Source organism: Cucurbita moschata, unplaced genomic scaffold (genome assembly GCF_002738365.1).
Source record: "Cucurbita moschata cultivar Rifu unplaced genomic scaffold, Cmos_1.0 Cmo_Scf00001, whole genome shotgun sequence".
Taxonomy (NCBI): domain Eukaryota; kingdom Viridiplantae; phylum Streptophyta; class Magnoliopsida; order Cucurbitales; family Cucurbitaceae; genus Cucurbita; species Cucurbita moschata.
Genome location: NW_019268517.1, coordinates 3,056,476 through 3,070,097, shown reverse-complemented (window position 1 = coordinate 3,070,097; position 13,622 = coordinate 3,056,476). Strand labels below are relative to the sequence as shown.

General features: G+C 36.3%; 2 protein-coding genes across 2 annotated transcripts; both read right to left on the bottom strand.

Moving 5' to 3' along the window:
* Positions 1-2,550: 2,550 nt before the first annotated feature.
* On the bottom strand, positions 2,551-4,373 carry LOC111451374 (hydroquinone glucosyltransferase-like). Its single transcript, XM_023091773.1, has one exon. It carries the CDS (start codon positions 4,324-4,326, stop codon positions 2,911-2,913), a length of 1,416 nt encoding a protein of 471 aa, XP_022947541.1. The 5' UTR covers positions 4,327-4,373; the 3' UTR covers positions 2,551-2,910.
* A 2,670-nt stretch (positions 4,374-7,043) lies between these two features.
* LOC111446811 lies at positions 7,044-11,810 on the bottom strand. The gene is made up of 6 exons (XM_023085774.1): positions 11,538-11,810; positions 11,203-11,327; positions 8,836-10,999; positions 8,328-8,388; positions 8,023-8,246; positions 7,044-7,922 (listed from the first exon to the last, which is right to left on the bottom strand). The coding sequence occupies exons 2-6, from the start codon at positions 11,315-11,317 to the stop codon at positions 7,868-7,870; spliced, it is 2,619 nt and encodes an 872-aa protein (XP_022941542.1). The 5' UTR covers positions 11,318-11,327; positions 11,538-11,810; the 3' UTR covers positions 7,044-7,867.
* Positions 11,811-13,622: the final 1,812 nt, after the last annotated feature.

Here is a 13,622-nt window from a genome sequence, read left to right as displayed (position 1 = left end):
TTTTTTTTTTTTTTTTTTTTTTTTTTTTTTTTTTTTTTTTTTTTTTTTTTTTTTTTTTTTTTTTCTTGCGTTACAACTTGGTATCTTAGGGGTGAGTTGCAACCACCTAGGTCCATAATAGTCCCCCTCACTAGGAAGGGGCTTAGTCATCTAGCTAAATGGTTTGTACAAAGTGGGTCTCATATTTTTCATACGGTTGTACATGGTTCGAGTTGGGTTGAGTTGAGCGAATTTTTTGGCCAACCAAAAAAGTTCTAGTTGGTTGGATTGGTAACCCAACCTAACCCGAAAATGTTCACAACCCAACTCTCTATCCTCTCGTTGAGTTGTCTAGTTGTTAAAAAAATTAATTTTCTATTTTTTTTTATTTATCCACATTTTATAATTATTTGATACAATCTTAAATAAAAGATATTAAAAGTTTACAAACAGACATAAATCAATCTATAATTATTAAAAAAAACAAAACAACGAGGGGTAACATATTAATATAATTCAACATTATTATAAAATTAAATACAACTAAATACTGACACTTTTTAAAAATTGATCAAAGTAAACAAAATATAAGGACCGATCATGAAATTAAAAATTGATTAGTCTAAAAATACTATATATAGGACCGATCATGAAATTAAAAAATGATTAGCCTAAAAATACTATATATATATAACAAAAATAAAATATATTATAAAAATATTTTAATTGAAATAGTCTTATTTTTAAAAGGTTCCAAGCTATTAGAAAAATAAATAAATATATATATTATATATATATATATATATATATATATATATATATATATAAATTGTAATACATATATAAGAATTTAGAATTATTTATCACATATTAACAAAATCTGGTTAACTTTTAATAAAAGTAGATATTTAAATTTATTTATACACTAGTTCAATCATTGATGGAAAGTAAAAATAATTTTAAAAAGTTTCTGTCCCTTTCCAACCAACAAATTTTCAATTTAAAAGAATTCATTTTAGAATCCATAAAATGAAATTTAGAAATTCTAAATTCCAAAAAATTTATTTTAGTTTACTTAAAATGAAAATAATATACTTTTATTTTAAAATAATCTAAGGTATAAATCATATTAAATAAATCTATAATAAACCATATTCGTTAACATTAAAACAAAACTTATGAACGATTGTTTGTTTATATTATAAACAATAAGGATGTATAAGACTTGAGGGTTTTGTCCCATGAACTTGAAACCGAACCGAGTCAATTCCGATTCAGAAAAGTTAACCCAACCCAATCCCTATAATTCGGGTTAGGTTGGTCTGGTTGAATGTACGCCCCTAATTTTCCATGCTATAACTGTTAGGAGTAGTCGGGTCTTGATTAGGAACTCCCTAGTCCCCCACGAAGTTATGACACCATTCACTCAACTTGCAGCCGAATACCTCTTAAGGCCGTTAGTAAGTTGTGGTGGTCTGTTAGGCTCGTATAGAAGTGTTACCTTAATTGCAAATCTCTACTTAACATAATAATGAATCATAAACATTAACTTGTTGTGCACACATCAAATATCTAGATACATCATACAAACTTCATGCAAAAAAGACATATATGCTCAACAGGGTGATAAAAAAAGTCAACACCCAGAGCACATAGTTCACAATTTCCTATCCTCTTTTGACTTCTCATAGTACTTCACATTACTTGTGGAAAGTCTAACCACCTAAGGTAACTAAACTAGCATGTACACATACTCAATTGACTTACTTGATTGACGCGTGTCCTTTCGTTTAGCGTTACTACACGAATAGGATGTCCAAAAAGACTTATTTTCCTCCCTTAGGTCATAATTCACATATAATAAGGTTAGAATTGGAATCAGTATGAAAATCAGGCAAACACAAATTAAACGGGTGAAAATTGAACTGACACGCGCCGGGAAGTGTTCTTGTCGCAGGTGTCACATGTGGGTACTTTCTGCAGTCGCGGGACAGCAGTCCAGTTCGGGTAGCGGTTCGGGTCAGGTGGTTCAGTTTGCTCAGGTGGACCATGGGTTGGTTGGGCCGACACTACCAATCCCCTTCCCTTGTTTCTCTCCACAAACCCGTCCGGCAATAACATCAATGGATCATTTTGGCTATGGCTGCCAAAAAATGATGCATTGGTTTTCTTGGTGAGGAAAAAATGGTTGATGATTGAGGGGAGAGAATTGTGGAAGGAGATTTGGCCTTTGGTTTGAAAATGTGAGATCCCACAGTCCCATTCCTTAAATTCTAGAAACCTCTCTAGCACGTTCATTGTAAAACATTGAGGAGAAGCCCAAAAGAGAAAGCCAAAGAAAACAATATAGGAACGAGCTCAGCTGCTACAAATGGTATTAAGTCTAGTCACCGAACAGTGCGAGACACTAGTCGCACAGTAGGGCTAGACCCTCTCCCTCTCTATAGCAAACTGTTTTAAAATCGTGAGAATGATGACGACATGTAACAGGCTAAAGTGGACAATATTTACTAGCAGTGGGATTATTATTATTATCATTATAATTATCATAAAAGAAGAAGAATATATGAATATGAGAATTGGAGTGGAACTAAAATTGAATTGTTACAAGTGTGCGCTGGAATACCCACACAAACGTAGTCCTATCAACCTTCCAATCTGTACTGTCAATTCTTCAATTCCCGCCCACCATTAATGACATAGAAACCACTCCTCATTATAGATTGTTACCATGTGAAAACAGGCCAAACCTCAAGCCGTTCTCCTCGACCTCGGCTAGCCAAAAGTCGACCCCTACAATCCACACTTGGTCTAACTTGATTTATTCATACCGACTTAGATATAAAATTGAAAATTTAAGAACGAACCACCAAAAGTAGATCAACTTTTTAAATATGAACATAGATATGGTTTTGTAAGGATAAAGGCAAATCAAGAGGAAATCTTGCTCTTCCACTTCTCAACCATCTCGCACACTATTTTAGTGGACAACCCATCTTCCCCAACAGCCCTTTCACCTGCCTCTTTCAATTCCTTCATTTTCTCTCGCAGTTTCTTCCCCTCTTCACCTTCCAACACCGCCTTCACCACCTTCCAAATCTCTTCCTTCTCCACAATCCCTTCCTTCTCGTTCATTTTTGGCCTCAACGCCACCTTCATCTCCTCTGTCAGCATCACCGCGTTCATTTTCTGCTCTGCATAAAGCGGCCATGCGATCAGAGGAACTCCATTAACCACCGCCTCTAACGTTGAGTTCCATCCACAATGAGTCAGGAATCCGCCGGTGGAGCTGTGGCTAAGGATCTGAGTCTGCGGCGCCCATGACGGCACCACCAATCCCCTGTTTTTCATCCTTTCTACGAACCCTTCTGGTAAGAAATTTAAAGGGTCGTCGTGGCTATGGACGTTGAAATAGGTAGCGTTGGCCACCTTATCGCTTGGACTTCTTACCACCCATATGAATCTTTGTCCACTCATTTCCAATCCTATGGCTAATTCGTTGATTTGATGGCTAGACAGAGTGCCCCCACTTCCAAATGACACGTATAGAACAGACCCATTTGGCTGTTCATCCAACCATTTCAGGCACTCTGCCTTCTCGTTGCTTCCATTGGAATCGATTCTCACCAATGGCCCAATTGGGTAAACAGGGGGCTTCCCCTGTTTCTCTTCTCGGAGAAATTTGATAGCTCCGGGCTCCAATTCCGGGAAGCTGTTGAGAAAAATCCCATCTGATAAAACGTACCTCTTCATGTTGTGAAATGTCCATTTATAGGCTTCGTCCTTCCGATCTTGAACTGGGTCCAATAGATTCTTGCCGTGAATCGGAATACATCCCGGAATTTGGATCGGCTCCTGGAGGTCACCGTACTCGCCGGCGACGGATTCATGGAGTTTGGGAAGAAACAGAGCAAATGAGAGAACCATAGCGGTGGAAGGAAAGAAAATATAAGGGGAAATGTTGAATTCTCTAGCTAAATCGAACGCGTCGGTGCCGAAAAGATCAACGACCAAGCCAACGAGGTTTGAACTAGTCACCATGGATTTCAGTACATTCTTAAGAGATGGGAGAGATCGAGAAACAGTGAGGGTAATGATGGTTTCAATCTTGGATCCATGGGGAAGATCATGGAAGCTAACCGGCGGGAGGAAGGTGTGATCGATGCCGGAAGGGAGGGAATGAAGGAGAGATTTTTGAGGCTTGGACGGCGGATGGTCGGAAGGGACGACAAAAGTGACAGTTATATGGTGGTGCAAAACAAGGCGTTTGGCGAATTCAACAAGTGGAATTAAATGGCCCATCCCGGGGCTGGGAAGAATGGCCAAATGAGGCACCGGAGCATCCATGGCGGCGGCGGTGGTTCTGGTTATTGGAAAAACAGAGAAGAGAAAGAAATTGAGAATATGATGAGGAAGGCGAAGAGGAAGAGAGAAGGGATTTATAGAATGGAAGGTAATAAAAATGGAATCTTGGGAGAGTTGAAGCTGTAATGAGCAATTTGAGAATGGAAGAATTAACATGGAAACGGGCCTGTGGCTGTGGATGAGTAGAAGTGGGGGATGCTGATGTCAATTCAAACGTAAGGCTTATCATCCCATTGCTCTATTTTTACCCATCTCATCTACCACCTTTGAATTAAGGGACGGTTCGGAATGACGGGTTCTGTCCCCACCCTCGCCCCCAAGGTAGATTGTGAGATACCACATGAGTTCCTATCTAGAAGCGTTTTAAAAACTTTTGATAAAAAAAATTTTAAAAAAAAAATTAGAATAGTTTTAATTAGGAAATTATATTTTTATTGTATTAAAAGTTTGATTTGCTTAAATATTCTATTTCGGAACGTTAAATTTAAAATACTTTAATTGTTTCAAGATTATTATTATTAATTATTAATTACAATATGCAAATAAATTTAATAATATAAATTTAAAAAGAATGAGAATATTATATTGAGGCTTTTATAATAAAATAAAAATAAAAAAGTCCTAAATAAGCCGACATTAATTATTCAGTCATGCATGGGCTTACCTCGTTGACCATAGCCTTCCTACGTCCAAATTCTACAAAATTCCAGATTTTAATTAAATTTAATTGAAAACAAGGCCATAAATTATTGAGTAAGCAATGACGTCATAAATGACGACTCAAAAAAAAAAACAGATGGATATTTACTTTTTGTTTAATTTATTTATTTTCTATTTTGTAATAAAGTGATATTTAAACTAGAAATAGAGTAATGAGTTTTTTAGTGTTTAATTTGACATTAATATTCAATTACATTATTAATAAATACATGAAGTAGAGTATTAGCAAATAATTTATCAATTAAAACTTTATAATTTTATAAATAAAAAAATTAATTAATTTTGTTATTAAAATTTAATGTTGGAGATTAATTTAATATTAGAGATAAATTTAGAATTAAATGGGTTGAGAGGGAAGGAAATGGGGAAAAAGTTATTTAATTAAAAGTGATGCAAATATTATGACATGATGATGAACATTAATAATGGAGTGATTAGTAAGGTTAGAAAGCTTTTTCAATCATTTCTCTATTATTTTCCACCTACAAAAAGGTTCATAATTAGGTAAAATTCAATAATTTATTGATGCATGTGATATACTAATTACATTCTGATTCAATAATTGGTATATATTTTCGGTAAAGATGTTAGAGATTTGTGATATTTTATTACCAATTTGAACATAGTTCAATGAATTAAAGTTTATATATTTAATTAAAGATTACACGTTAGAATTATTTTGAGTTTAATTATGATATTTATTGAATTTTAATACTTTCGTTCAATAGCGACCACCACCGAAAACCACTATGTATTGAAAACTTCGACAAACTTTGTTGGAGACCCATATCACCGCGGTCGATGGTAGTCAGTCAATCATACATATGAGTGTTTTTAATATAGATTTAAATTTATTAGTTTACAGTGTCCCAGAGTTATTTTTTAACGATCAATCATATGTGTATTTTAATCATAGATGGTTTTTAGAAAATTTCTACCGTTAATGAGAAAGGTGACCAAAATACGCTTAATTTTGAAGTTTATAAGATTAAGTTACAAAAAAAAAAAAAAAAAGAATGTGCACGTGAAATAACTTTTCATTCTTTTAAGTTTTTCTTAGTCATCATATTCACAAGATCGCTCGCATTTGAATATAGTCTCAGTTTATTCATGTACTACTCCTATACTTAGGTGTCACGATGGAAATAACACTTTGCACGTATATGTTCAACATAACTCAAATGAAGAAGTTACGCGTGTAGGTTTGAATTATACCCACATGGTCATAACTCTCTTTAGTTTGAAAAGAATGGTCTAATTTCTAATGGGTCAAATGACTTGTCCATGTGAGTCCGCTTATGCTTTGTGAGATCTCACATCGGTTGGCATTGTTTATAAAATTGTGGGAACCTCTCTTTAGTAGACGCGTTTTAAAAACCTTAAGAGAAAACTTGAAAACAAAAGTCCAAAGAGGACAATAACTGCTGGCAGTGGACTTGGACTGTTATAAATGATCAGAATCAGACATCAAGTAGGGGTGCCAGTGAAGATTTTGGGCCTCAAAGAGAGGTGGATACCAAGTCATATGCCAACAAGAAAGTTGGGACTTGAAGGAGGTGGACACAAGGTGATGAGTCAACGAGGACTTTGGGCCTCGAAGGAGGGTGAAAAATGGGCAATGTGCTAGCAAGATCGTCGGGCCCCGAAGGGAGGTGGGAACACAAGGTGATGTGTCAGCAATGACGTTGGGTCTCGAATGGGGGTGGATTGTGAGATCGATTGGAGAGAGGTACAGGTGCCAACAAGGACACTCGACCCTGAAGGAGAGTGAGTTGTGAGATCCCACATCAATTGAAGAGGAAAAACGAAACATTGTTTATAAAGGTGTAGAAACCTCTCCCTAGCAAATACATCTAAAAAACGTTCGAGGGAAGCTCGAAGGAAAAAGCCTAAACAAGAATAACATGCATCCCATTCCAATTACCTTATTTAGATTTGTGAGATCGATAGGTAAGCGGTTGCATTCAAAGAATGAAAAATGAACGAAACTTATAGTAAAGGAAGCTATTAAAGAATAGGTAGAATAGAAGTTGTTTTAGCACTTCAACGCATTGAAATGGGCAACTTTGTACAAAAGCAGTAATGATCCTGATGCACTGAAATGGGTATCATTCATTACTTGCAATTGATGATCTTGGAAGACGAGGGTTGAGGTGCAACAGACTAGAGGTTGACCTACACAATGCCCAGATGTCGCCCTAATGACCTTAAACTTGTTACCTACCTGTGGCCAGCAGCGAGCAGCGAGCAGCGAGGCCAAGTGTCTTGCCAACGCCCATGGCAGCTCCATTGTCTTCTTTCTGATTTCAAAACAAACTAACATTCTTCTATACTTCACACAACCTTTTTCCTTTCCCTTTATTCTCTACTTTTTCTTTTTCACTTTGTTTTATGGATGCTTTGTCTTCAATTTTTAGTTGAGTCAGAAGCAATTCCAACATCACTGTCTGGGACAGTGGCAGTGGCAGTGACAGTGACTACTGGACTCATCTCATCTCATCTCCTCGTGTTGCGAGGGCTCATTAATTTTCTCCTTTCCCCTCCCCTAAATATTATGGTCCCTTTTGAGTTCATGTTCATCTTCTTAAGTAACAAAATTTTTCTTTTTCCATGAACAAAGAATGGTGGAAAGCTTGGGAACTTATCAACAGTTGAATACAGACACAGACATGCCACACAAACACTGACACTAAACTAACAAAAACATATAAAACATTACAATGCTCTGGTAATTTAGACAAGAAAACCTTTGCGAACATACCAACTGAGATACAGGATTTGATTACGAGGTTTGTGTTCCCAATTAAGAAGCTGTTCTTGGAACTTTCATGCCAAATCCATGCTTTACCTTCTCAACTCTGAGTCAGAAAAATGTTGTATGTATATATTAGCATTAGATATATCAGAAACCAATGAAGAATTCTAAACAACCAAAAGTAGTATTAGCTTAGCACTAACGTTGGAGCAAGTTTTCCGAGGCCTTCGAGCTCTTCACCGGTGTCCTCGTCGAGAACTCGGCCAGAGATCTCGATAATGTAAGATCTGTCCCTTGAAGTGGGCAGCCCTCTACCAGCAAGCAAATCCAAATCCTTTAGGTGAAGCTCTCTGCCATTCACAAAAACACCAGTATTTCCTCCTGCACAATTCTCTGGCATGGGGTAGTCAAATTCCTCGATGTAAGGCTGCAAACATACAAGACAATTTAAGAACATGCCAAAGAATCAAAACACAAGTCAATGCATCAGCTTTAAGCTTCAACTTACGGGGATTATGCCAAGACAAGGTCCGCCCATGACGCCCCAGAATCCAGCCCGGGAATCGTACCTGTTTTCGATTAATTTGAAGTGGCATTAGCACAATGGAGACAAGCATGAAGGTATTTTGAGAAGTGGGCTATGGCACAACATCATAAGTATACAGTAAAAAGCAGCCACTTCTGTTTTATGCTTACTACTTTGCCAAAAAAGTTGCACACAAACAGCTAGATTTGCTTTTACATCATGACATGTTACATAAAAAGAAGAAACACTTAGGTAGATCGCTTTTTAAATCTAAATATTCTCAAACTATATCTTAAAGTTCAGACATTCTGCATTGTAACCCCACCAAAATCCTTTACTTTTTCTTTAACTTGCCCCCTTGACCACTATATCAGCCTATATCAGTTTTAAGTTTGGTGAGATAATTGAATGAGGTACAGCCAAAAACTAACATTTACTGTCATGCATCCTACTATCTCATTTGCATAGAAGAGTTTTTAAGTATGCTTACCAGTATTTTCCGGGATGGATCGGTCCAGCACGCTTTTCAGCTTTCTTAACCATACGATACGATATAAACTGTCCATTAACTGAAACATTACTTCTGCTCCGATCGTCGACTTGATTAGATCTAAAACTCTTCTTGATAATGTTTGCAAAAAAAGACTCCCCTCCTTTACTAGCTCTTGGCTGGTTATCTTCTTTACTTGCATCCTTTGTCTCAGGAAACGCCATGGTATCAGAGTAGTCGTTCATCGACACATCCATCTCGGTTGCCAGTGATGCTTCTTTCAAAGAGTTTTGTCGCGAGTTAACCTTATTTGGTTTCACATTCTCCTGATCTGAACGGCTACTTCGATTTCCCTTGGTAAACCTGTTTGCAGTCTGGTTATTAGATGAGTAATCGAAGTATGACTGAAGCGGTGAGCCAGGAAGGGGAGGAGAGCGTGTCGTCTTGATTAAATTGTGTAAATTGTTTGTAGCCTCCCTTGGAGCAGTTGAAAGATCTGGACTGTCCTCATCCTCTGAGGTGCTTGAAGATGTAGGATGAAAACTTGGCATCTCTTGTTGCTTATTTGAGCTTAAACCAGTACCGATGGGCTGTAGCACAGGCTCTCTATCTAGTGACTCGAAATCGTAAAGAGTGTTGTTATCATAATCATCAGAAGAGAAATTAGTACGGTTCAAGTGACCAAAATTTGAATTATAATCTCTGACAGCCAGTTCATCACTATCATCAACCTCTGAGGGAAATCGACCTCCCCGTGAATGATTGGAGAAAACAAGTCTCTTGTCGATAACCGTAAAATTGATCAACGTAGAACAAGCTCCACAACGAACACTTTGCTGATTCTTAACCATCATAAGCTTCTTAGGAAGTTGTAGCATTTCAAAGCAATTGTTACATGTTAGAAATGGAGCACCACCAGCAATTGGATGGCAATTACGGCCACCACTCACTAAGACTGTCCTCCGAGGACGATTGCCAAGGACGCCACCAATCTCAGAATTGAAGTCAGTTGGCCATCGTGATTGTGCTTGTCGATCACGAAGATTTACGGGAGGATTAGTGGTTCTAATATTATTAACACATGCCCCATAAGCAGCCGTGTTCTCATGAGAATATAGTGAGGGATTGTTGGGAACATCAGGAAACCTTCTATTGAAGTAAGCGCTACCAGGTAGTGAGGATGGAACCTGTGAGTATCTATTTTGGCACTGGAAACAAGAGCAAGAAGGCTGATGAAAGGGAGGATTTGGAGGGTAGTGATTGAACGAATCCAAACTGGTATCGACATAATGGCCAGAATGATATTGGTGAGGGTGCTGTTGATGCGCACACGAAAACTGGCAGGAGTTTCGTCTAAGCATTTGCGATCCAAAAGGGTCACCAAAATGAGATGTATTGTTCGGATAATAGCTTTGGACAGGCATCTCAATTCCATTGGCAACAGGAAATGGTTCTGAACAATGGTTGGAAAATGAAGAGCCTGCAACATACTTTGATCCTGAAGAACCATCCATAGGCCAAGCACCAGAGTGATTCAAAGGTTTAGGAGGTCTCATTCCACCATCGGCAGGGACTGGCCAAGACTGACCAAGTTGTTCCTTCAACTCGTCCAGCTTCCTCAGAAGCTCGAGTCGGTCCTGTTCGAGGTGCTTAACTTTATCAGCTCCATTGGCATTGCCACGACCCGTTAAAAGCTCCTGCACACCAGACATGAACTCCAATTGACGATTCGTTTGATCGTCTTCGTGGTTCGGAGTTGAGAACCTCACACTTTTCACATTACCCCTTGAATTCTTCTCAACCCCATCTCCCATCTCACCTGTCTCTCCCCTTTTCCAATCCAATTCTCTTCCTGATCCAAGCTTCATCATGTTCATCTGAACATTCAAATCCACTTGTTCCGTTCCCATCAAATCACTCAAGCCATTTTTATCCATATTCAAGTTAACATCCTTCTCAGCACCTTCCACTTTATCCATCTCTGAGCCCTTAAGATCACAAGGCAAAGAATCAGGACTCGCCTTTAAATCCACATCAGAGGCATCATCACTAAGATCAACCGTCCCTTTTTCAGGAGAAGTAGTGGATTTAGTAGACAACCCACCAACCCCGTCTTCATCCGACTTATCAGACACAGAGTCTTCTTCCTGATTTCTAATTTTCGCTGTGAAATCAAAGAACAAAAAAGGTACTCCGCTTCAAATCCCAGAAACACTCTCCTCGAAGAAACAACACGAAATTTGATTGGAGCAGTAAAATTATACCAAATTAAAACCTAAATTCGAAATAATCGCAATAACCCAACATGGTAAAGAGAATAAAAATTCAGCTCGACCCACAAGAAGCAAAAAATAAAAATAAAAATACCTCGTAGAATGGTACCACATCCACCGCACTGATAAACAGAATAATCAGCGAGCTCCGGGAGAAGATTCTCACACTTGGGGCATCGAACCAGTCGCAATTTGGAGGAACCCGACATGGGAAAAACCCTGAAAGTGACAGACAGCGAAAGAAGAAGAATAAACGAAGGAAGAAGAAGAGGCTCCGGGGTATAAAACTCCAAAATCCAGTGTACCCAGAGAAAATGGTGGGTAAGAAGGCGAATAAAAACAGGGGAAAGGGGGGGAAGGAAAAGCTAAAGGAAAGAAACAAAGGGCATGTGAAAAGAAGTGGCAGAGAGGATAGAAACGAAGGAAAACCTCAAATCAGTTTCAAAAATGTGACATATGGGGTTCACTCCTGCTGCAAAAACAATCAGCGTAGGGCTAAAAATCTTTGGAGGGAAGAAGAAAATTTCTCGGAAAACGAAGAAGGTGTACTGTAGAACTGTGATGATGTTTACACAGAAATACGAATTTTCTTCTGTTTGGTAGTGCCTGTTTTTGTTTGGTTTTCACGAACACACACAACTAAGAAAGCAACGAAAAAAAAAAAACTCGTAAAATGAGAGCGACGATCTTCCGTTGGCCCTGGGGAACTCGTTTAAATGAACCCTCTAAATCCTCTAAGTGACGTCGTTTTAAAAAAACTTCTCTCCTCCTCTTTTTCTCTCTCCTATTTCTTTAATAAGAATATATAATTTTTTTAACCTTTTTTTTCTTTATCATTAATAGTTTTAAGGTAAATAAAATATAGGATTTAAATAGACATAATTTTTTAAATTTAGAGGTTAGATAGACAAGATTTTAAAAGTTTAGGGTCAAATTATAATTTAATAAAAAATATTTTTTTTTTTATTAAGTATTCACTTTGGGTTTTGGAAGTGTATATATATATATATACTAATACCAATGGTTAAAAATTAAAATTTGAGGGGGTATTTTTTTAATTAAATTTTGTGATAAAAAAATGGTTTTTTTTTTAATTACAAAATTCTTAAAAGATGAAGCAGTTAATTATTTTCTTTTTGGAATGTTTGAATAAAAATAAATGGTTTAAAATACTAAATAGTCTGATGATTAAAAGTAGTTTACAAAATTCAAAAAAGAGGGAGAATGTAATTATTTTCTTTTTGGAATGATTGACGGAAATACGGGATTTAATTTATATAAAATAAAAAATTAAAAAAAAAAAGCTTTTTTGAAATTGTAGATAATTAAAAGTAAAATAGAAAATTCTAAAAAGTAGAAGTATTTAATTAATTTTCTTTTTGGAATGTTTTGACGGAACAAATAGTTTGAAACACTTTTGGTTCAAAAAGAAGATATCTTAAAAACAAAAGTAGCCGAAAATAAAAATTAAATAATAAAAAATATAAAAATAAATTGTTGATGCCATGACATCCATTTTGGTTAAGCTTCTCTAAAGCAAAAGCAAAAGTAAAAGCCAAGTTTTGAGCTTGTAAAGTGGTTTTGTTATTGTCACTCCACCTCACTTTTTTTTTTTTTTTTAATTAAATGATTGTAACAACCCTGTCTATTATAAATACGGTTCTGATTAGTGTATCGCACGACTCATTCTGATACCATTTGTAACAGATCAAACCCACACCGCTAATAGATATTGTTGTTAATTATTACATTCTTAAATTTATATTTTTTTTATCTAATATGACATATTTATCATTTCTAAAATTCACGACCCCCGTATACAAATTGAAAGGTTAGGATTTTCATTCTATACAAAATTTAATTGGATATATAATACATGAATTAATTTTAAAAGTATTAAAAATAATATTATATACCCAAAATAAATAAATAAATAAATAAATAATGGGGCCCAAATAAAGAGTGAAAAAATGAAATGGGGTGGTTTTTCACTTTGTGGTTGGTTTGTTGATGAGAGGACGTTTCCTTTACTCTCTCTTTTTCCAAAGTGGGTCTTGAGGAGAGAGAAAAAGTGAGTGTTTGGCTCATCTGAAAAGAAGTGAAACCCAATTCCATCCCCATGCCCCCAAAATACCCTTTTGGTCACGTTCGGTGACTCGAACAATCCAATCATCTATTTTTTCATAGTTGTGTTATAAAACATTTACGATTTCCAACACATCACTAACATCAGTTATAAACATTAAATGTTCTTAGTTTTCATAAAAATCTTATCATGATTTCATCAAAGTTCAATCCAATACTCCTGAAGTCATCTTCACTCAATATATATTTTTTTAAATAAAAATTAAATATTTAGTGGACCCGAGTGGTTCACTTTTAATGTCCATTGACTATTCAAACCTGTTCTTTTTGGTTTCCAACTTTATCCTCCAACAACGACACATCTCATAACTTGTAATGTTTTTTTTTTTTTTTTTTTTTTTTTTTTTTTTTTTTTTTTTTTTTTTTTTT

Excerpts from the sequence above, each read along its gene's own strand:
- LOC111451374 (XM_023091773.1), bottom strand. The coding sequence starts at position 4,326 with ATGGATGCTCCGGTGCCTCATTTGGCCATTCTTCCCAGCCCCGGGATG.
- LOC111446811 (XM_023085774.1), bottom strand. The coding sequence starts at position 11,317 with ATGTCGGGTTCCTCCAAATTGCGACTGGTTCGATGCCCCAAGTGTGAG. Across the intron at positions 11,000-11,202 it reads ATGTGGTACCATTCTACGAG|CGAAAATTAGAAATCAGGAA; the intron begins GTATTTTTATTT and ends TTGATTTCACAG. Across the intron at positions 8,389-8,835 it reads ATCCATCCCGGAAAATACTG|GTACGATTCCCGGGCTGGAT; the intron begins GTAAGCATACTT and ends AATCGAAAACAG.